We start from the raw sequence: 23,206 nt of genomic DNA on the forward strand, positions 1-23,206 counted from the left end.
GCCACCGAATAGACTTGACTGGCCACCGAATAGACTTGACTGGCCACCGAATAGACTTGACTGGCCACCGAATAGACTTGACTGGCCACAGAATAGACTTGACTGGCCACAGAATAGACTTGACTGGTCACCGAATAGACTTGACTGGCCACAGAATAGACTTGACTGGTCACCGAATAGACTTGACTGGCCACAGAATAGACTTGACTGGCCACCGAATAGACTTGACTGGCCACCGAATAGACTTGACTGGCCACCGAATAGACTTGACTGGCCACCGAATAGACTTGACTGGCCACCGAATAGACTTGACTGGCCACCGAATAGACTTGACTGGCCACCGAATAGACTTGACTGGCCACCGAATAGACTTGACTGGCCACCGAATAGACTTGACTGGCCACCGAATAGACTTGACTGGCCACAGAATAGACTTGACTGGCCACAGAATAGACTTGACTGGCCACAGAATAGACTTGACTGGTCACCGAATAGACTTGACTGGTCACCGAATAGACTTGACTGGTCACCGAATAGACTTGACTGGTCACCGAATAGACTTGACTGGCCACCGAATAGACTTGACTGGCCACCGAATAGACTTGACTGGCCATTGAATAGACTTGACTGGCCACCGAATAGACTTGACTGGCCACCGAATAGACTTGACTGGCCACCGAATAGACTTGACTGGCCACCGAATAGACTTGACTGGCCACCGAATAGACTTGACTGGCCACAGAATAGACTTGACTGGCCACCGAATAGACTTGACTGGCCACCGAATAGACTTGACTGGCCACCGAATAGACTTGACTGGCCACAGAATAGACTTGACTGGCCACAGAATAGACTTGACTGGTCACGGAATAGACTTGACTGGTCACCGAATAGACTTGACTGGTCACCGAATAGACTTGACTGGTCACCGAATAGACTTGACTGGCCACAGAATAGACTTGACTGGCCATTGAATAGACTTGACTGGCCACCGAATAGACTTGACTGGCCACCATCTGGACGTACCTTGTCTCCAACCTGATGTGTCTATCCAACAACTGGACCTGCCTGGTCGCTGACTGGACATGCCTAGCCTTACACACTCCGGACAGAAGATATCGGAAGAGCATGGGCCAGCGTAAAGAGTAGCCCAACTAAAACAAACCGGACCTTTGCGAGACGACGGGAAATTTTCACTTCCCATCATGACGTTAAAAAATAAACAAAAGAGCAATATCAACACGACCTACCAACAACTACCCTCTTATGGTTTAAGATCATTTAATATGTTAGAACAATAAAATTAATATAAATATAAAACACAGGCTTTTCAAAACTGCAGTCAAGACTGCTTACCTAAAGCACTGTAGATATTATATTTTGTTTCAACTCCTATTTGAGTGATTTTTAGGTCTTATGTTATTGCGGTCTTAAAGTGAACATTTTTACAACCATGTCCACAATTCTTAAAACGCAAACATTAATTTATATTATTTCTTTTTTCTTTCCTAGGAGCCTTAAAGATGATCGAAGCGCTGCCGAATGAAGATTCCTCAGGAAGTATATCTCCCGTCGCTGTGAGCGTCAGCAGACAGGTAAGATGGCGGTTTATTAACACGCTTTCCACGGCCGTGCTGTGTGTCTTTTAGTGTTACAACAGCTGCAGTACCCGGCTTTAAGGTTGTGACGTTCCTTTCCAAGCCATTACTTCATAATCACGTTCCACGCGGTTAAACCTGCCGGCTTTTGGAATGGCTGAACTTTTACAAAATAAAAATATATTTATGTATCGCAAAGTTTTTGCATAACTGGCTGGAAAAATCGAATTTTAACGTTTTTGTGTAGTACGTATAATGAGAATGAAATGGAATATAACAGTGGAACTTTTTTTGGTTGAAAGTCAATTTTACTGGCTTTTAAGTTACATGGTTTAATTTATTTTAGATAAAAAAAAATACTTTATTTTAGCTAGCCTTTTAAAATCAGAATATGTATTTATGACTTTAAAAGGATGAATAAAATTAAATAAATTCTTCTGAAAGAATTTTAAACCATACCACGCAGTAGCTTTTAAACCCAAAAAATGTTCAGTTATTTATTCCATTTGTTTCTCCTTATCCATAATACATAAAACAGTTTTAAAAAAAATCAAAATTTTCCAGCTAATTGTGCAAAAAAGTACGCACTATATATATTTTCCATGTTGTTTAAGTTCGACCACTCGAAAAGACTAAAAGTTTATTCATGTTAAATGAAGAAAAAAATTACCTGGGACCATACATACACCCTTAGGGTAGATAAACATTAACGGAACAGGTCTAAATTAATCTCAGGCGACCAACCCATTAATACTCCATTAGGTGGATAATAGCATGCACAGGAATGAGGAACACAAAGGACGTTGCGTCACTACTTAATCCCGTACGCTGTATCATAATTGCTTTTCGTACGAATATAAAGGCATTTTCTTCTCTATAATATTATTCTCAACACATACACATCATACATTATCAAACGAATGTCAATATAATTATGTGTCCGGTAACTTCTGTGCTACTTCATTATGAATGACTGAAAAAGTGCACTTAACACTTTGTAGAAAAGTCCCTCAAACAAAAAAAAAAAAAAAAAAAAAATTAAGTTACAATAATCTCAGTTTATTACCGTGTAAAAGTGGAAATAAAACATTGATGCATGAAAACCAGTATTGCTGGCTGTAGTCCAATGAGGGCGGGTGAGAAAAAGGTTCAACATAGTAAGAGCTTTACATATTCTGGTAGCATTCCTGATCTGAGGTGAATTTAAAAATTTTAAAAAGTAGTGATTTCCCTCATGAATTCAAGAAGATGACGTTAAAGAGTATTGCGTAAATTGCCCATAAAACAAATTTGCATGTTTTCTTCAGATTCAACGTTTTCCTCAAATTATAAAATATTAGGGTGTACACATGTAAACAGAAAAAAAATTCTCGGATTCTTTTCGTGTCTATAGTTTTCCACTGTTAATTTCATTTGCCATAAGTTCATCTGACAGACTGTGTGTCCGTAAAAAAAATAACCCTCAACAAACAAGTATCGAATCACAGGCTATACTTAGTTGGAATTCATTCTCTAGTGGACAGGTGACTATTGGCCATGCATGCAAGGGTATGTGGAATATTTCCTATCCCTGTGAACTTGGTTTTCATCTTGGCTTCATCGGTTTGAGTTCCGAGCATACGTTCCTACACAAAAAAAGAAAATCCTGTACTTTTGCAAAAGATTCCTTTGGAAACCAGTTACCAAGAAAAATAGTTTGTGATACTACAAGAAAGATATTGTAAAGTATTACAACACATGGCTATTATTTTTTTTTGCATATTTGAAATAAGTTTTTATTACGAATATATATTTTTTAAACCACCGAAAAGATAATCGAATAATTAAATGTGCGTAGTTCAGGGAACTGTATACGAATAATTAAATGTGCGTAGTTCAGGGAACTGTATACAAATAATTCTAACTACTGGATGTACTAGGGAAACACAAAGCTTAAAGGCGCCGGGATGGGTATCTGGACAGAGTATTACTCTGGACCCCATTTCAGGGTATGATACATGTCAATGTTACACATAATATACAAAAACAATAAAAAAACAATAAATAAGATAATATTGATGCATACAAAAATATAAAAACACATTACAATCACCTTCTGCGATTCAATTACAAATAAAAATTAATTGTGACACTATAAAGAAATTGATAGTAACAAATAACTACGAACAGTATTTTATACAACAATGATGATTTGCATGAATTCTTATTTCAATAAAGTCATATTATAGCATCTTTATTACAGTTTTTAATGTTAATATAATTTACAATGTCCTTAAAAAAATAAAAGAATATTCTTTTGGGAAAGATTGTGTAATTCTATTGCAAAACTTTTGTTGTTGTTGATAGTTTTAATTGATTGTGGTAGACTATTGTATAGGCATATGCCCACATAGCATGCCCACATATCGACACAGTTTTCGTTTTCAGGTCATTATTTTATATTTATATTAATCACTGATCAACTTGCAGACTTTTTCAATTGTTTAACTTTCATGAAATGAAAAATATATACAGAGCATACGTTTCGCATAATTAGCTGCCAAAGTTACATTTTTAAAGTTTTTGGGTTGTACAAATAAGGAGAATTTCATTTATTGCAAAACTGAAACTTTTTAGGTTCAACTGCAATGCCACTGGCTACTTCAAGTTACGGGTTTGCATTTCTACCACAAAAACTCATTTCATGTTTCTTAGCTGTCAAAATCCGTAACCAATTTTGAGAATTTTGAAATGCCAGATAAAATTAATTAAAATTTTTTGAAAGAAATTCAAACCATTTCTTGAAGTAGCCAGTGGCGTTGCAGTTAAACCTAAAAAAAAGTTTAAGTTCTGCAATAAATTAAATTCTACTTATTTGTACAAACAAAAAAATGTTAAAAAATGTAACTTTGGCAGCTAATTATGCAAAAAGGTATGCACTGTATATATTTTTTTCACTTAAAATCTTTGTCTTGGTTTTTCTTTTGAGTGGCTACATTGACAATGATATTTTGCGTAGTATCTACACATTTCGGAAATTGGTGACCTAATGTTTTAAAGAGCATTCTTAAATCCTCATATTCTATGAACTGCCGAAAAGGGTATCCTCCCAAAAAAAGTTATTCGTGAAATCATAAATTCCATACATAGTTTTTTTAACAGTTTGGTTTTCTTCTTTGCAAACCCTTCAGTGCTGGTATAAGTAAAAGTAATTCTCAATTTTTCTCCATGGCTCTGAGGTTTTTCAAACAAGTTTATATGAAATATTTCAACTCAAAAGTAACTAAAGTCGCAGTTTCATCACTTTTGAGTTGCCTCCTTCCTGTTTCTAGCTCGTGTACTTGAACCTTCCTCTAGACAAAAGACAAAGATAGTTAAACAGTTGAAAAAGTCTACAAGTTGATCAGTGCAAGGGGCCGGCGCGTCCATACAGGCGAACCAGGCAACCGCCTGGGGCGCCAAGTAGCTGGGGGGCGGCGGAGCACGACACACAACAGCTCATATAATAAATGTTTAACGATTATTGAAACTAGATGAAAATTGATTTTTGTAACAGCTTGGAATGCTTATATTGATATAAGTAATTATTTAAAGTCCACGGTGACCTATTTATGATTTGTAATAAGTAAAAAAGTAAAAAAAAAACACAAGCTCTCTTACATTTGATTGTTGACAAAATTTTAGGCTTACGTGATGTAATTTGAGGCAAAGAAAAAAAAAATTTTTGGGGTGTCCGGCCCGAGGGGTGGGGGGAGGGGGGGGGGGTTGCTTAAAGGTTTTTCGCCCAGGGCACCAATTTACCTTGCACCGGCCCTGGATCAGTGATTAGTATGAATATGAAATCTTGACCTGAAATGGGAGGCACAGTCAAGAACGTCGCGCGGGAAGATATACAGGGTGCACGTCGTGTGTTCCGCAGGCGAGCCTGCTGTCGCTGGCCGGGGACGCGCTCTGCATGGCCGTGACGGCCCTGAGGCTGTCCCCGCCGCCCCCGCCGCCCCCGACGGCCCCTCCGCCCCCGGGGGCGGCCGCCGCCGAGCGCGAGGTCACCCTGGACCAGGTGGCGTGGCACGACCGCAGCGACGACTGCTGGGTGGTCGTCTACGACCGCGTCTACGACGTCACGCGCTTCATGGACCAGGTGCGCGGCGTCGCACAGCGGACGATAGTTTGACGTGACAACGTCATAACAAAAACATTTATTAAATGATTGCATACTTTTATGAATAAAATTGAATCATTTTTATTTTAATAATAAAATAATAAATACTTTAAATTATACTAGAAATCAGATTTTTAAAATGCAAGAATAATTAACCTTTATTGCCGAAATTGTTGTTGTAATAAGCAATGAAAACCACATTAACTTTTCACTTCACTTTATAAAGAGTCGACGAAACAGTTCACGTGTCGTGGATAGATAGCGCGATTCGTTCGGTTCGCGTCCGTCACCGTAGATTGCAGCACCGTAGGGGAATAATATTATTTCGTTTTTATAATACGATTTTATAACAAACACGCATCCCAAATACACCAAACTTATTTATGTGTTACAATATTTTTTAAAACATTGTGCAAAAGATTCCGGGTGTAATTTGAATTATTATGTGTAAAACACCATTGTTCGTTAAAAACGTATTTGAAAATTCAACATTACTTTTAAATAACCGTACTGATTGTGCTGAAAATTGGTGGACGATCGTTAAATTATATAATATTAATAATTCAAACGACGAAAACATGATTGAAAAGTCAAATCGATGGTTGTTCCAATTGAGTGGAAGAGCGATACGGCGCATGCGTACAATGAGCGTAACGGGACACATCCGTAGTGAGACAATGTGCGTTACGGGACACTTTTGCGTGCGTGCAGCCGGCGTTCATCGATTTATTAGACGTTGTCACGTCAAAAAATAGTTGTCTGTAAAGTTGGTTTACGGACGATAGTTTAACGTGACAACGTCATAACAAAACATTGATGAAATGATAGTTTAGTTAAAGTACTAAATTTGAAAGCTACTGTATAATGAAACGACTCCGATAAAAGAAAAAAAAAATATTTTTTTTTCCGGCCTTGCCATTCACATAGGTATTGCATACATTCTTGTAACTCCATCTGTGAAGTTTCACTTCCAGCCACACCCACACTGTTAGAAATTACAGTAAATTAACGAACTTTACAACAGAGAATCCGTATCCAATAAACGAAGAATCTTCGTAATATCATATAACTGGGTCTTTACGTAGAAAAAAGTGCCGTGTTTAAACTTCCAAATTATGTTCCTCGTTATAAAAAAAAATTGTGTTAAAACACACACGTGAGAGAAATCAGAGTGTTCTTGCAGTGGTCTTAACAATGTTTTGAAATTTTACTGATATACCAACGTAACTAAACTTGGTGAACGGTAAATTTACGGAGATCCCTGGGTTAATATTACAACCAGCGTTCTTCGTAAATTTAAGGGGCACTAGGCCTCGCCATCTTGCAATTAAAATAATTTTGATCCTGCTTGCTTACTTGGTTTCACGTGGTACTGTACTTAGCTTTGACTGTTTGTCGAAATCAACACTTGAGAACTGGTGTGGCTGTCTTGACAGTTGTAGTCACCGCATGAAATCATAAGACTAGACCTTGTTAGTAAATACGTGGTTGCAACGAGTTCTAGATATTATTTATGCCTTGACATGCCAGAAATTTGGATCAATAGTTCTAAATTATAATTAAAGCTAAATATGGAAAAATCCAAGATGGCGGGACCTAACACACACACACACCCCACCCCCCAACTCCCTTTACGGTGATGCACGTGTAACTCGGTATTACGTTGGGTGCACAATTGAAAAAAAAAATAACAGAAACAGTAACAGTATGTCGTGAGCGCAAGATTTGACCGCCATGTTTTCGAACCTACTGATTCGCAACAACGCATAGGAATATCGTGCGCATGGAAGGGAAACGAATATATTTTATTTAAGTTACGGACGCATGGTGCAACAGCAATGAAAGTAGAGCTTTTTAAGCCACTTCGGCGGGACTAGAGAACTTGTTTATATTTTTTAATCATACTGTGGCAAGAAATTGCCGAGATATTATAATGCTCAGATGTAATTCCTGCTTTGAAAATTGATTATTGCTATTACTAACGAATCACTAGGAAAAATTGGAAAAAAAAAATTGTGGTGATATTGGTTAACTAACAATCTTATTATAACCCGTATTTATATATTGAAGAAAAAAACTGTGCTTGTGTTTGTCTACTCCTCAGTTTTCGTAACGGCTGAAGATTGACACTGCCATTTTTATTTAATTTAATTTAAAGAACCTACAGTTTATATTTTGGTGTGGAAAAGAAGTTATTGATTTCAGGAACTGAGTTTATAATTACCATTCTTTTTTTTATGCGGATAGTTTGATCGTTGAAAAGGAAAATAATTTATCTCTAACTATACATAAGAAGCAAGAAGTTTAAGTGGACTCCACAATCCTAGGTTCGATATTTATGCTGGTTCTAAATCAACTGGGATTAAAGAGGCTTAAGCAATATGGCAGGAAACTGTAGATTCAACAGTTTATATTTTCATGTGGAAATGTGTTATTGATTTGTGGAATTGAGTTTACAATTAGCATTAATTTTTTATGTGGACAGTTTTATCGCTAAGAAGGATAATAATTTATCTTTAGCGATACATAAGAATCAAGTAGTTTCACTTCTGTCGCGCGCGAGACTCCACGATCCGAGGTTTTGATGCTGATGCTGGTTCTAAATAAAACTGGCTACTTCACGATACGGGTTTGCATCTCTATCACAAAAAAAAAACTCATCTCATGTTTCTTGGCTGTCAAAATCCGTAACAAAATTTTTGAGAATTTTGAAATGCCAGGTTAAAAATTAATTAAAAATTTTCATGAAAGAAATTCAAAACAATTTCTTGAAGTGGCCAGTGGCGTTGCAGTAATACCTAAAAAAGTTTCAGTTCTGCAATAAATTAAATTCTCCTTTATTTGTACGAACCAAAAAAATTTGTTAAAACATTGTAACTTTGGCAGCTAATTATGCAAAAAAAAGTATGCACTGTAGCCAGGGGCGTAGCCAGGGGGGGTTTTAGGGGTTCAACCCCCCCCCCTTAGCACAAAATCTTTAAGTAATTTCTTATTCATCACTCAAACAAATTTCATATTAAAATTAATAAAAATTTTACCATTACAATATTTAAATTTAAGAACCGAAAACTGCTAAAATAGCACTATTTTACACCTTAAAATCCAAATTTTCCCGGGGGAGGACCCCCGGACCACCCGCTCTAATACGGGGGGCCCCCCATGCTTCTTAACACCCCCCCATACACAAATCCTGGCTACGCCATTTACTGTGGCAAAAGTATGCACTGGGATTTAAGAGGCTTGAACCGTATGAAAGGTAGGTGTTCTCAGGGGATCGACTGGGAACCGTGCTGTGTCTGCCGCAGCACCCTGGCGGGGAGGAGGTGTTCCTGGAGTACGCCGGCCGGGACGCGACCATGGCCTTCAGGGGCATCGGCCACGGCGCCGCCATGTTGGAAGCCCTGGAGCCGTCCCTGGTCGGCGTGCTGCCCCAGTGCGAGCGCATCTACAGCTGCCCCGGGGGCAAGCTGTCCGGCCTGCTGTAGCCGCGCCAACACCACCACCCGCCTCTCCAAGGGGACAGTTTCCAACGACCACCTCCTCCGTCGACCGCACTGGGGGGGGGGGGGGGGGGGGGTCTCTCGCGGACCGACCCCAAGATCCAGAGGACCGCCTGCAGTGACTGCCAAGACTGCTCCTGAACTAAACGAAGCGGTCTTTTCCTAACGACCACCTCCTCCTTCGACCACAGCTACCGTTTCAACCCAGCGCTTCTCGTCTGGCCAGCTAATCGTTACGACGCGGAGCGGCGAAGTTGGACGTGTTCTATCACAAATGCGGCGACTTCGCTGTTTTCAAACGCCAGCGAAGAAGCCTGCCCAAAGGCGAACGAAGCCAGTGCCGTGTGTGAATCGTCCTTCTGGGACAGTGATTCAACGACGAGACGACTTTTACTGTTTTATTTGGGACTCCAATAAGTTTTGATTTACCTCTGTCAAAATTTACATCCTCGCCAGACCTTTACGTTTTGTCAAAAAAAAAAAAATTTCAGTCAAGATTTGCAGACTTGCGCGAAAAATGTTTTTAGCGTTGAATCATTCATCATCAGGACGAGACTTAAGATGTGCCCAAAATGTATATCTGTAAAGATCGTCCAATGTATACGATTAAATGTGCCATTTTTTTTAGTTTACAAATTTCACCTCCAAAGGCATTTATTTTGATAAAAATATGGATACTAAACATAATTTTACTATTTGACACAGAGCCTATTATATGTAATGCACGCTCGTGCAGTTCACAAGATTATTTTGTAACCTTGACAACTTGCCAACCTTATCCGTCATGACGTCTGTTTCTAAAAACTCAATTGGCAAAAAAAAAAATTAATAAATAACCGCTCGGTGTTCGGTGCCGCTTTTTTTTTTTTTTTCACTTTGCATATTACGCCTTCAGACGTTAGTCCACGGGCAGAAGTGTCCCAAGCCACAGTTTCCGAACAAGTCCCAAGTTTCGTTCGCTCGCACTTTCATATTCGCTATCGGAATAACACAATTTTTACGAGAATCGCAAATTTCTTGTGATTATTGCGTACATTTCAAATTACCAACTCTTAATTTTGTTGATGATCACCTAGACGAGCGAAATATGAACCTTCCGAGAGAACAAAAAAAATTATGAACTAATTCCGTTAGAAATTTATTTATCCACAGACCTAAACTAACCAACCTTTTTTTTTTACTGCTGCATTACAAAAAAAAAAGTTCCAAAATGGAGGGACGTGGTATTTCCGCGGTAAATGGACAGAAATTTTCTCGATGGATGACACAAACTCTTTGGTCTAAAACGCTGTGTTAGAATTCAGCGCGGGCAGAATACAGATAAAATCTAGGGTCAAATCAAAAAAAAATACATCATGTAGCGATTTGTAGTAGCTACATTAAGACCTAGCATAAAGTAATGATACCTTATGTAACAAGCCGATGATAACATTGGCTTCAGGGCAATATTAACGACTAAGTCCGAGTTCCTACTTGATGAGTATCGAGAGGTATGTACCGCTTAAGCGAGTGACTTTATTTACCACGAAGAAAATATATTCGGGGCGATAATTCTTCTTAAAAAGCTGGCAAAAAAAACTTTTTGTATACGTCATTTATAAAATATTCACGGTAATAACCAATTATTCCCAAAACAATCAAAACATAACAAAAAAAGATACGTTTTGATCTCAATACTGCCCATATTTAGACCTGCATGCATGCAATAAGCAGAATACTTCAAATTATACAGAAAATTTTCCGTAACACATAGGTTTGACATTCACGCTATTGCAAGTGCAGGCAGCCCCCCCCCCCCCAAAGAGGGGCTTCTTAATTCCAGGGGACGGTACACTCTCCCAGTATCTACGACCATAATTAGAAATAATAATAAAACAATCACACTGGTTATAATTCTTCAGTCATATTTAATGCATGAGAGAAGAAAATATTGGAATCAGCAAACAAGATAAAAAGGGGTCAAATTAAACATGTATAAAAGGAGACGTAATGTGGGGAAAATTGTATATGACACGTCCATCCTTGCTTCTTATGACAGAGACGAAGTATCGTCGGTGAAGGCAGGCAGGTGAATTCGGACACACTCAAAACCTAAACATTCCTCTGTAAGATGATATGAGTGGTGGTATTTTTTGTATTAAATACGGAACTAATTCCTACATATTTTAAACGAAGTTATGAGAAAGATAAAAAGTTGTTTTTCAAAAGGAGAAAAAAAAATCAGTATTTGAAATATTACGAAACTGTATCAGTAGTACTTACACTAGATCATTTAGAATAGAAAAAAAGGTGAAACATGTAGACTCTACTAACCAAAGTAACATTGAAAAGTTGTTTTTTATTTCATGTCATCAGGTTACCATTCTAATTATTTGATACCACATATACCGGCTATGTGTACAGTAACTAAGTTGCAATATATATATATATATATATATATATATATATATATATATGATAAATGTTACCCTTAATATGTCTCGGAAACGCAAGAAAATAAGTACTGTAGAAAGAGTTTACTAATATATATAAGATATTTTTTTTTGCTATTCAATCAACTTAAAATTAATGGAACTAGATTTTATTTAAAAAAATTTATGTGACTGTTGTGTCGATTTTTCAGTGTTATTAATGATTCACTTTTATATTGTGTTAGCCAGCGCACCATGTTGATTGATTCTGCAAAGAAATATCCATTCATACTAATGGATTTCTTAAACGGTATTTATTGGTCATTGAGACCAAAAACCCTTGTGTTCAGTATTCAGGCCAAAGTGCCTCACTGTTTTAAATAGCCTACTTTAGTCTTCTAGCTACTATATGCTTATTAAAATACATTATTATTGATTATAATGCTTATAAAATTCAACAGCAATACCCCAGAGACTGATGAAATGTAAGATACAGTAAATGTCTCAAACCAGGTAATCATGCATTATAAAAACGGAAAGTTTCCTCACATGTAATTTATAAATCAGCGCATGTAGCCTAATGCAATAATTCGATAACAAACATGTCGAATGAAGAAATTGTCAAATCATAAAAATGTTTTTGAACCTCAATGATGTTCTAACAGTGAAGTGTTAATTTGGAATGTTGTGTATATTTTTAATTAAGAGTTAGCGTGAAATGTTTGGAAAAATGTATGGGTTATACAACTAAAACTGCATTAAAGTGCAACTATTTTAAATAATATTTAATCCATAGAGTGCCTGTGCTGACTTAAAATTATTTATTCGTAAAAATTATTTTTAGTTTATTTATAAAATTGTTCTACTTAACTTCGTATGAGACAACATATCGTTTGATTTTTGTAGTTTCGCTCACCTCTTAATTTCTTTATTTTTGTCGAGTTTGATTGCTTGTACTGAAAACATTTGTTCTTTGTGTTGTGAATAATTTATTGTCTCGTGTTTATTAGTATAGTTTCTGTTTCATAAATCTACATTTAATGTTTAATTAGTTTATTTATTTCTATTTGTACTTATTTATGAACTGAGAAATAATAAAAAAATTGTGTTTTCAGTGTATCTATTATTTAAATTCAATTTACTGTCCCAAATAAAGTATTATAACTGAATATTCTACATATGAAAAAAAATATTAATAATATATTTCTCTTTGTACTTATTTATGCACTGATGATTTAAAAAATGATTTTTCAATGTATTATTTTATTTCAATTCATAAATATACTACCTAATTAAATATATATTCGTGTTGACTAAATGATTTACCTATAAGATCAACTAATAGACACACAGATCATTATAAAATTTCACTAAACAGAAAAATTCATACCGGAGCAAATGAACTGGAATGTAAATATGTGTGAGAACTACGGCTTAGTAACTGTAAGTTAGGACAGTCAAATGGAAGTTAAGTATACGAACATTTCAATCATAAAATAGGTAATTATGGAATGTTACCGTAGAATATCTTCAAGTCATTGGCATAATACATGCAACAGCCGAATACGACTTCGATATACAGCGAACCTTGGAAAGTGTCCGGCCGTTTCGGTTACTGAAAAGAGACAAACTAGAAAAAAAATTGGTTGTCTGTAAAGTCAGTTTACGGACGATAGTTTAACGTGACAACGTCATAACAAAACATTGATGAAATGATCGCATACTTTTATGAATAAAATTGAATCATTTTTATTTAATTATCACTATTTTGTATGGATACAAAGAATGAGTGAAATGAAATCTACAATTTAATTGATAAATTTACTTTTATTTGCACTATTTAACGAAGATATTATTTTAACTATAACTGTTATACATGTTTGGTCTTTAACTTCTTCCAATATGTGTTATTCTGTTAAGGATAGGTAGATGATAGGAAAAGTAGGAAACGAATGGGAGTGTTTCAAGTTTAATGTGCCTCGAAAAAGTCAAATCGTTGGTTGTTCCAATCGAGTGGAAGAGAGATAGATGCGACGCAAGCGTACAATGAGCGTAACGGGACAATATGCGTAACGGGACAATGTGCGTAACGGGACAATGTGCGTAACGGGACACTTTTTTGTGCGTGCACCCGGCGTTAATCGATTTATTGGACGTTGTCACGTCAAAAAAATTTTTAAATGTGAGCGAGTCTGTCAGTACTCGCCAGTGATACGTAACATCCAACCTCGGTAATGAGCAAACTAATGTGTTGTAATGTTGCAAATACCAATTATAATACGAAACCCAAACACGAATTTGACGTAGAAATATTTCAAATAATGCCGAGCGTTGATAAATATACGCAAATTGTGTTTCAAATACATTTTTGCACGCAAAGCACCTGTAGTTTCCGCACATACCGCTAGAATTCACTGCCAGAGCAGCTACGTCATCTATTAAAACATCTGATTAGCAAACATAAATTTAAACGGCTCCCGTAAAAGCGAAAAAGACTTGAAAAATATATAACCTACCGACATTAATTTTTATTTAAATAATGCCCATCTTGTAAAAAATTCGTTGGACAGTTAATACTGATGCACAGTTTACCTCTACACAATTGGCAGCACCGTGGTCACACATTTCCGTTCCATATGACCTCCCGTCGCATTTACTAAATTACTCCCAAAAAATGGCGTATACCGAAAGCTAAGATGTTACACATAAATAAATTTGGAAAAAACGTTGAGAAAAGAACGGAGGCATGAGTACCGTGCCGAAACCAAAATTCTTTTGCGAGGTAGGGTTTATCGCAAAACGCCATATAGGCTGTAAGAAAAAATACTTAAAAACTTCGTTTTAAAATATAAACCAAATGTTCACAAGATCTGTGATTTCACTAACGATATCATTTGTATCGTAAACTCTATTGAATAAATTATTAATTTATTGTGTAATGTAACCTTTTCGGGATGTATCGGAGTACCTATGAAATCTGTTTGTACATTTGCAGGAAGTAATGTGTGGAAATTCTTCTGTTTATTCCTAAAGATCCATTATCGAACGCAGTGAGATACACTGGATCCATGTTGTGTGGAATGCCGCATAGGTCATCGACCACGGTGATGGTTTGTTGTGCATAATGATGATATATCCAATTAGAGATCCAATAATCGCACTGAACACAGCAATGGCTCTAGTAATGAATGTAAAAATCTTTGAACTGTGTTCATTGACTTTTTTTTTTTTTTTTTTTTAAATATAGCTGGCGTACTTATTTCACCTCTTGAAACATTCAAATTACTGAAATTTGCAAAAGTATTGATTCACGCCACTAGGCTATGTTCCTGAACCCCTCATAGTAGCCACAGTTTTAAAATTAATGTTTTTAAAACTACATCCTGTATAGCTGTAATGAACAAATGGATGAATTAAGGGGCCTGGTCAGGGGTGTGTTTGTATTAGTGAGTGAGAATGATAAGTGCTTTTCTCACTGGTGCTGCTAGCGCGGTATCGCCCCCAAACGCAAGGCTCTGAACTGGCCAGGTAAACTGTGAAGTTTTAGTGGTAACTGTGACCTTATATGGCGAAGAAATTAAGATAAAGGTGTATTACAAGTCCCTTGAGTGCTTTCAAGAATCTCTACCGGCGTTTCATGCCTAAAGATTTTTCTGAAAACACTTTTTTTTTCAAGCATTTTTTAAACTTTTTTTAAAAATTATGTTTAGAAACGAAACACGTAAACATACTACTCGTCTATCCTTAACGTGTTTGTGAATGCTTATCGTAAACTGACACCACTTGGATATCTTGAGCAGTATTGAAATCGTTTGGTTGTTTTTTCTCCTGAAGTTCTGCTCACCGTGTGTACGACAAGGTAGGCGGGTGTATGAATGATTGGTTTGGGGAACGAATTAGGAGTACTCTGAGAATATCCATCATATAGTGGCATCGTCCGTCACGTTTCACACTTGCGATAAATCCAGGTCGTACCCCCTCCCCCTTGCTTGGCCGAACTCAAACTCCCGAGACCCCCTTTATAGGTATAAATATTCGTCGCAAGAGACAGTTGGCTAATCAAAGTCAACAGTCAGGGGCATGTCATGTTCAAGGTTCACGGACGCCTTAAACTGCTGATACTGAGCGGAAATATGTACTCTTCACCCCAAAAACATGTACTCGTCATGTGACCTGGGAGAACTGGACTTTTCGGAGCTCAAGGTTCACTACACCTCGGACATAACACGTTCTCAGATTTTGCCTAAAAAACTTAGTAAAAAATTTAGAGATATGCTTATTCAATTTTCTGACAGGAGAACTTCGTTTGGGTTAAATAATTTTATGAATGAATCGTCTTGTTTAATATCAATCAAACTGGAATTAAATAATTAAGGTAGATAATTTCAAGCATTATCGTCTTTACCTAAAACACAATATTTAAATTGGGATCCATATATCTTCCTGCAAAATATACATAATAAATAAAATAATAGCTGTTTGGGGCAAATTTGTTTTGCTGTAATTTTTAGATAAGCATTTTGAATAAATAAGAAAATATAAATTTAAAACGAACACAATTTAAATTTCAATCATGAATATTTTGTATGAAGTTCAAACAAACCATGCTCATTTGTGTTCGCATAAATAACTGCAGAAGTTTTCAGTATGTTTATACCTGATGATCGAAAAGTCGCATTTGGTTGGTCTTAGGAATAGTTCATCTATGCTGTCGTCGTGTTATCCACAATATCTGCTTAGTATCGTCGTTGCGTTCGTCGGTTTGTCTCTGTGTTGTCTTAGTCGTTTTTAGTCTGTGTTTGTGGTTCTTATTGCCACTGTATCGTCGCTGTCAGCCTGCTGTGTTCGCATGTGCTGTGATATTGTTCTAATTCCTTCCATGGCATTCTCTGTGCTGTCTATAGTAGTATGTAAATGTATGTACTGGCCCGGGAGTAGGAGTGTCGATTGTGAATTCCACCATCTTGTATTGCATACCGGCGACCATATCGTATGACCTTGACCTTTGACTTTGCATACTTTTATGAATAAAATTGAATCATTTTTATTTTAGTTATAAAAGAATAAATACTTGAAATTACACTAGTAATCAGATTTTTAAAATGAAACCTTTATTGCCAAAATTGTTGTTGTAATAAGCAATGAAAACCACATTAACTTTTCACTTCACTTTATAAACAGTCGACGAAACAGTTCACGTGAGATGACTTGTAATTAATATAAAGTTTAAATATAATTATGAACAAGTTTTCACGTAAATTAACTGTAATCAAGTATCTATCATCAATTATATGAATCACCATAATTTTTTAGTCAATTTATTAGCGTAACGGGACACAGCGTAACGGAAAAATGTGCGAAACGGAACACTTTTTTCGTGCGTGCAGCCGGCGTTCATCGATTTATTAGACGTTGTCACGTCAAAAAGAATAACGCAAAATCGTCGACGGTTTGTCAAGTCGCGCGGTAACCTCGACCAGCGCCAGAAGTCGTTGCCGCCGGCACGAATCTTGGAACATTGAGGCATCGAGAGTGCCCCAGGTCAAAGTGGCATGCTCTCTGAAGCTCAGCCGGAACACACACACTGGCGTTATTTTTTATCAGCCCCCTTCGCGATTGACGTCACGATCATGTACCGATCAGTTGTCGTCGCGTGTTGAAGGCCATAGGGTCGCGCTGATTTCACACGAGGTTCAAGAGCTCGCCGTAACTCGCAGAAAATCACCCCCCCCCCCCCTCCTCACCCAGCTCCCTTAAAGTTATATCGAGCGCGACCGAAGCTGTGATAGACCGGACTCATTCGAATGAGAAAAATCGAGACGAATTTAAGAGGGGATCAGACTCCACCTTCGCTACTATCTATCCCAATTTCTGGCATGTCGAGGCTTGAATCGTTACCTCGCGCATCTTCTTCACCTTGTCGCGACCACACATATACCAACAGAGCCTCGAGGAAATAACTCCTAATTATCGCGGACGAATACAAATACCACCCAAGTTCGAAACATTTTGTAACATCATTCCTAGTCAACTGTAGTCACTTGTTCACGCCATTACGAAAATTCGACTCTTCTACGTGGCAACACTCACCGAGCTGGAACTCAAGGGTGGGGATTCTATCATTGCTGGCGGTAAGAGGAGTGGGGGACGGTTTATTCCACTGATTTTTCTCGCAAGTGGGAAACGTGACGGACGTTTCCGTTGCCCGATGGCCTTTTACAGAGTGGTGGCTCGGAAGTGCAGGGCCCCTCCATGTATCCTAATAACAACTTACTTTTTTTTAACTTAAGAAGGTATGTTATTTATCTTACACAATACTTTCGTTACAAACAGTCATGTGTCGTAACACATGTTGTACGAAGTTTTATGTTACTACATTAAAACATGTACAATTTAACACGCGGGATCTTTCGCGAGTTTTTTTTTACCGCCACTCACAGGACTCGTAACATAATTGTTGGTTATTTTAACAGTATTTATAATATAATAAGAAACATTGCTAAAAATGTTTACTACAATAACGTTCCATTCAAATGTAAATAAAATGATGCATTATCAGATAATATTATCAGCTGAGCGTTACAATTGCGAGTAACAAAGCTTACAAAAAATTGGTTGTCTGTAAAGTCGGTTTACGGACGATAGTTTAACGTGAAAACGTCATAACAAAACATTGATGAAATGATTGCATACTTTTATGAATAAAATTGAATCATTTTTATTGAATTATCACTATTTTGTATGGATATAAAGAAGGAGTGAAATGAAAGCTACAATTTAATTAATAAATTTACTTTTATTTGCACTTATTAATTCAAATATGTTTATTACTTCAACGAACAGATTATTTTATCTGTAACTTTTATACATGTTCGCTATTTAACTCCTTCCAATCTGTGTTATTCTGTTAAGGATAGGACGATGATAGGAAAAGTAGGAAACGAATGGGAGTGTTTCAAGTTTAATGTGCCTCGAAAAAGTCAAATCGATGGTTGTTCCAATCGAGTGGAAGAGAGATATATGCGGCGCAAGCGTACAATGAGCGTAACGGGACAAAGTGTAACGGGACAATGAGTCATCCTTTTTCGTGCGTGCAGCCGGCGTTTATCGATTCATTAGACGTTGTCACGTCAAAAATTGTTCAAAACCTGCTATCGTCAACTTGCACACACTCGCGTGCTGTTATACGTGACTTGGCGCGGCTGTCTGATTACTGTAGCGTCATGCATGGTAATTTGAGCGTTCTGGCCAGGTATACCATGATTTGTACCATACTTGTAGCTTGTGTGCACTTTTAAATCTCATTATTTGTAGTACTGTACACCGTAAGTTCCACCTTGCATGCCACATTTATCATGCTGTTTCTACTACATAACAATGGCATGTAAGGTGGAAGTTATGCTATAGGGAATACATACAATGCTACAAATTATGGTACTCCATACTGTGAATGTTGGAATCCCAAAGTGTATACACGAGACAACTATGGTAAATATTATGGTATGCCTGGTGAACAATGTCCTTCGTCCATCCACATGCGCGATAAGGAACTTCCAATTTGCTTGTTTGCTCCGACAATATTGGGAACAGGGCCCACATTTATGTGACATATTTGGCTCCAATTGATGCAAGTAATAGGCACTTAATCAGCTATAGCTCCTCGTGAAACATCCTGTATGCCATATTGATAAACATCTTAAAGCCATATTGATAAACATCTTAAAAGATATTTGTTAGTGCATGATTATATTATTCGAGTATATCATGCAATACAAAATTAATTCGTGCGTGTGTATGTGTGAATTAGATAATCTGTGTGTGTTTGGAATTATTCTTGTAAAATAATTCTAACCTAGTTGTGTTAAAAATAATAATTGAAACATAATTATGTACTTTCAAGAATAAGTAAACGCAGGTTATTTTAATAAAGATAACCATAATGAAAAGTTACTTAATTTGTATTATTTTACCTACCGTTTATAATCATCTTCATATTGATTTCAAAAACTAGAGCACAAAGCAAATATATGTTAACAATATATGTGGGGAAAATAAATCGTTACACTAAATTTTAGCAGTCGATACGGTAATTCCTAATTCATTCATTTATTTATTTAGTTAATCATTCAACCATTCGAGATATGAAAATTTTGCGTGCCAATGAGCGGAAAATTTTTTCAAACGTATCAGCCAGCAACGTCCATAAGCCGTGAAGCCAAAAACAAATGCTCGCTTGTTTACTGCCCAATACAATCTGCTACACAGTTTCGTGAAGGAGTTCACTGCCCTACATAACCCTGTCAAAGAAGGAGAAACAAGATTAGATAGGCGGGAAAAGGGACACGCAAGAACGAAAAATAAGGTCACGCAAGCGAAGCAGGAAGCGCAAAGACCGAAACTAGGCAACACGAAACACCAATAACGACAATTAATCATAACAAGGGAATTTGTAAGGTCAGAGAACTGCGTAATTATAAATGGAAGTAATTTTGATTGAGAAGCGTAAACACATCCATAACAGCAATTGTTAGGTCATGGACTTGACATTGAAACACGGGACGAGTTCAATGAGAAATAAAGAGACTACGTGTGAGAACCCGAAGTTGCAAAAAAAAAAAACTGGTTAAAGAGGGAAATAGGTTATTCATGCCATGCCTGAAGACACCTGAAGTGTATATACCTATAAGTACTTGTTCCTGAGAGAGACATTATGAGGTCTGTTCCAACTGGAAGTGAAGTATGCAGGTGTATACAAGTAACCGAATATGTGTATTTCTCGCGTTCTTATTGGGTCGCCATTTTGAAGGGACGGAAAATATTTTTGGTCACTTATACTTGATCGAACCTTTAGTAATCAAAATAAATATAAAAATAATCTTCTTTTGACATTTTACCAGGATTAACATATTAAAAGAACAAATATTTATTCTAACATGTCCATAAGGTAGTATAAGTAAATACATTCACATATATCGATCGTACCCTACGTATAAAACGTATAAACTTAAGTAAATTGCCTGAAATTCATTTGTTTGGATCATTCAGCTGGAACTAAAATTGTTCATTAAAAAAACAATGCTAAAAACATGTTAAGCTGGCTAAAATCATTTGTAGAGGCCAAATTTGTACACGTGCGATATGCTGTAGTAATTACACTACTAGGGCAAGAATGCGGGGTATTTTAAAGTACACAACTGTAAACTTGAAATAGGACACGGCCTAAGGATTTTAAACTAGTTACAGGAACAAAATTAATCCATAGAACAAACGTTACGAACTAGCTTTTGTAATTTGTAAAAGATAAAAAAATGCAAAAAAAATTGGTTATGTTGGGTCGAAATATTTAGTCGATCCTGACTAGGTGGCACCAGGGACATCTCGTACGTGGTGGGGTTTCCCGTGAGCCATGGCCAGGTTTACCGCCCGCGGCAACGTCCGCCACGTCTCCCACTCAAGCAAAACACGTGCGCACCACGCCGGTGGGACGCGAGAAGGCCGTCAGCTGTCCAGGTGGGCTCGATGTCGCGAGGGTGCAGTATCGAGAGCACGGGAATGTCTGCCACAATCTTGACGTGACACGGCCCGAGTAATGTGTTGTGGTGGTGGTGGTGATGGTGGTGGTTGTGGTAGTGGTAGTAGTGGTGGTGCTGATAATTAATTGTTATGTATAATTGTTATGATGGTAAGGCGATATTTGTAATGATGGTGATAATTGTGATGAGACGATGATTTTGATGACGGTGATAATTGTGGCGTAATTGTGTTGCTGTTTGTGCTAATTGAGATGATTGTGGTATTTGCGATGATAATGGTGGTGATGGTTATAATCGTGATGATAGTTGCGTTGATGGTAGATATGATTATAATTGTGACGATGGCGATGGTGGTAATAGTGGTGATAATTGTGATGGTGGAGATGATGGTGACGATGATAATGGATTCATCTGCCCGGAGTGTGGATTGAAGCCTCAAATCATCGGGACCGGGCCCCTCGTGGCAGGAGGCACGGTCTGCTTGAAGGACGCTCGTCGCTCGTATCCGGCCGTAACCGGCATCGAGCCAGTCCGGCGAGAGGACACGTGACCTCACACCTCGCTTATCCGCGCCCAGCGTGGGGCCCCTCTCCGCGCTGTGGTGTCACCCGCTGCTGTTCGCTACACCAGCTGTTCCCAAAAGGTTTAGCAACACCAACAGATCCCAAAAGGTGTCGCTACACCGGCGGTTCCCAAATGGTAAAGCTACACCAGCAGTTCCCAAAAGGTATCGCAACAACAGCAGTTCCCATAAGGTATCGCAACAACAGCAGTTCCCAAAAGGTGACGCAACATAAGGGGTCCCAAAAGGTGTCGCTACACCAGCAGTTCCCAAAAGGTTTAGCAACACCAACAGATCCCAAAAGGTGTCGCAACACCAACAAATCCCAAAAGGTGTCGCAACACCAACAAATCCCAAAAGGTGTCGCAACACCAACAAATCCCAAAAGGTGTCGCTACACCGGCGGTTCCCAAATGGTAAAGCTACACCAGCAGTTCCCAAAAGGAATCGCAACAACAGCAGTTCCCAAAAGGTATCGCAACAGCAGCAGTTCCCAAAAGGTATCGCAACAACAGCAGTTCCCAAAAGGTGACGCAACACAAGGGGTCCCAAAAGGTGTCGCTACACCAGCAGTTCCCAAAAGTTGTCTATACACAACGCAACGCAACGGCAACAGCGCAATCACTGTATTCCATAAAGCACGCAGTCACAGGCGTCACCAAGATTATAACTTAAAATTGTTAAACATTCTAAAAAAAATTCCCCCCCGAGGTTCTTCAAATAATTCAAATAGTCAATCATTTATTAAAATTATATTCTTTGTATCTACGAAAGTTAAACACGTTTGAATCCGATGTACTATAAAGAACTTCAGGGGGCTTGCACACAGTAGCGTCGCCAGGATTTGTGTATGGGGGGGGGGGGGGGGGGTGGTTAAGAAGCATGGTCCCCTTCCTCCCCCCCCCCCCTATTAAAGCGGGGGGTGGGGAGGTCCTCCCCCGGAAAAAATTGGATTTTAAGGTGTAAAATAGTGCTATTTGAGCAGTTTTCGGTACTTAACTTTAAATATTGTAATCGTAAAAATATTATTATTTTTTTAATAAAAAATTATTTGAGCGATGAAGTAAGAAATTAATTAAAGATATTTTAATCAATCCAAGTGCCTTGTCCACGTCCACTCAAAATCATAAATCATGCTCGAAGCTCGACAAAACAAAAAAAAAAAAAGGAATAAAATTGTTTGGGTTTCGGCAGAACTGGCCTATTCCTGGAAATAATTAGCTTTAGCTTGAAGAGTTACCCAGTCACCACCTGCTTATAATTACCACGCTGGTTAAATACAATAGGTGTGAGATATTTGAAAACTTGGGACCCGTCACGGCGTCACAACCTTACAGCTTCTGCTCGTGACAGTGGTAGGGGAAGGGAAGGAGAATCGGTAGGGCTCGCTTACTCTTCCCCTTCAGTGCAGTGGCCGGTTATAGCAGTAAGACACCCAGGCTTTTAGCTAACCTGCTTTCA

The 23,206-nt window shown here is 37.9% G+C and overlaps 1 protein-coding gene across 1 annotated transcript in view; it reads left to right on the forward strand.

The window, feature by feature from the left end:
- LOC134538693 (uncharacterized) overlaps positions 1–12,764 on the forward strand; it is a 30,544-nt gene extending 17,780 nt beyond the window's left edge. Inside the window, exons 2-4 of the mRNA XM_063380124.1 lie at positions 1,513–1,595; positions 5,497–5,718; positions 9,045–12,764. Of these exons, the coding sequence (XP_063236194.1) occupies positions 1,524–1,595; positions 5,497–5,718; positions 9,045–9,224 (474 nt within the window). The 5' untranslated portion in view covers positions 1,513–1,523 and the 3' untranslated portion in view covers positions 9,225–12,764. The remainder of the gene's footprint in view (positions 1–1,512; positions 1,596–5,496; positions 5,719–9,044) is intronic.
- Positions 12,765–23,206: the final 10,442 nt, after the last annotated feature.

The sequence above is a fragment of the Bacillus rossius genome, chromosome 14, assembly GCF_032445375.1.
Source record: "Bacillus rossius redtenbacheri isolate Brsri chromosome 14, Brsri_v3, whole genome shotgun sequence".
Classification (NCBI taxonomy): Eukaryota; Metazoa; Arthropoda; class Insecta; order Phasmatodea; family Bacillidae; genus Bacillus; species Bacillus rossius.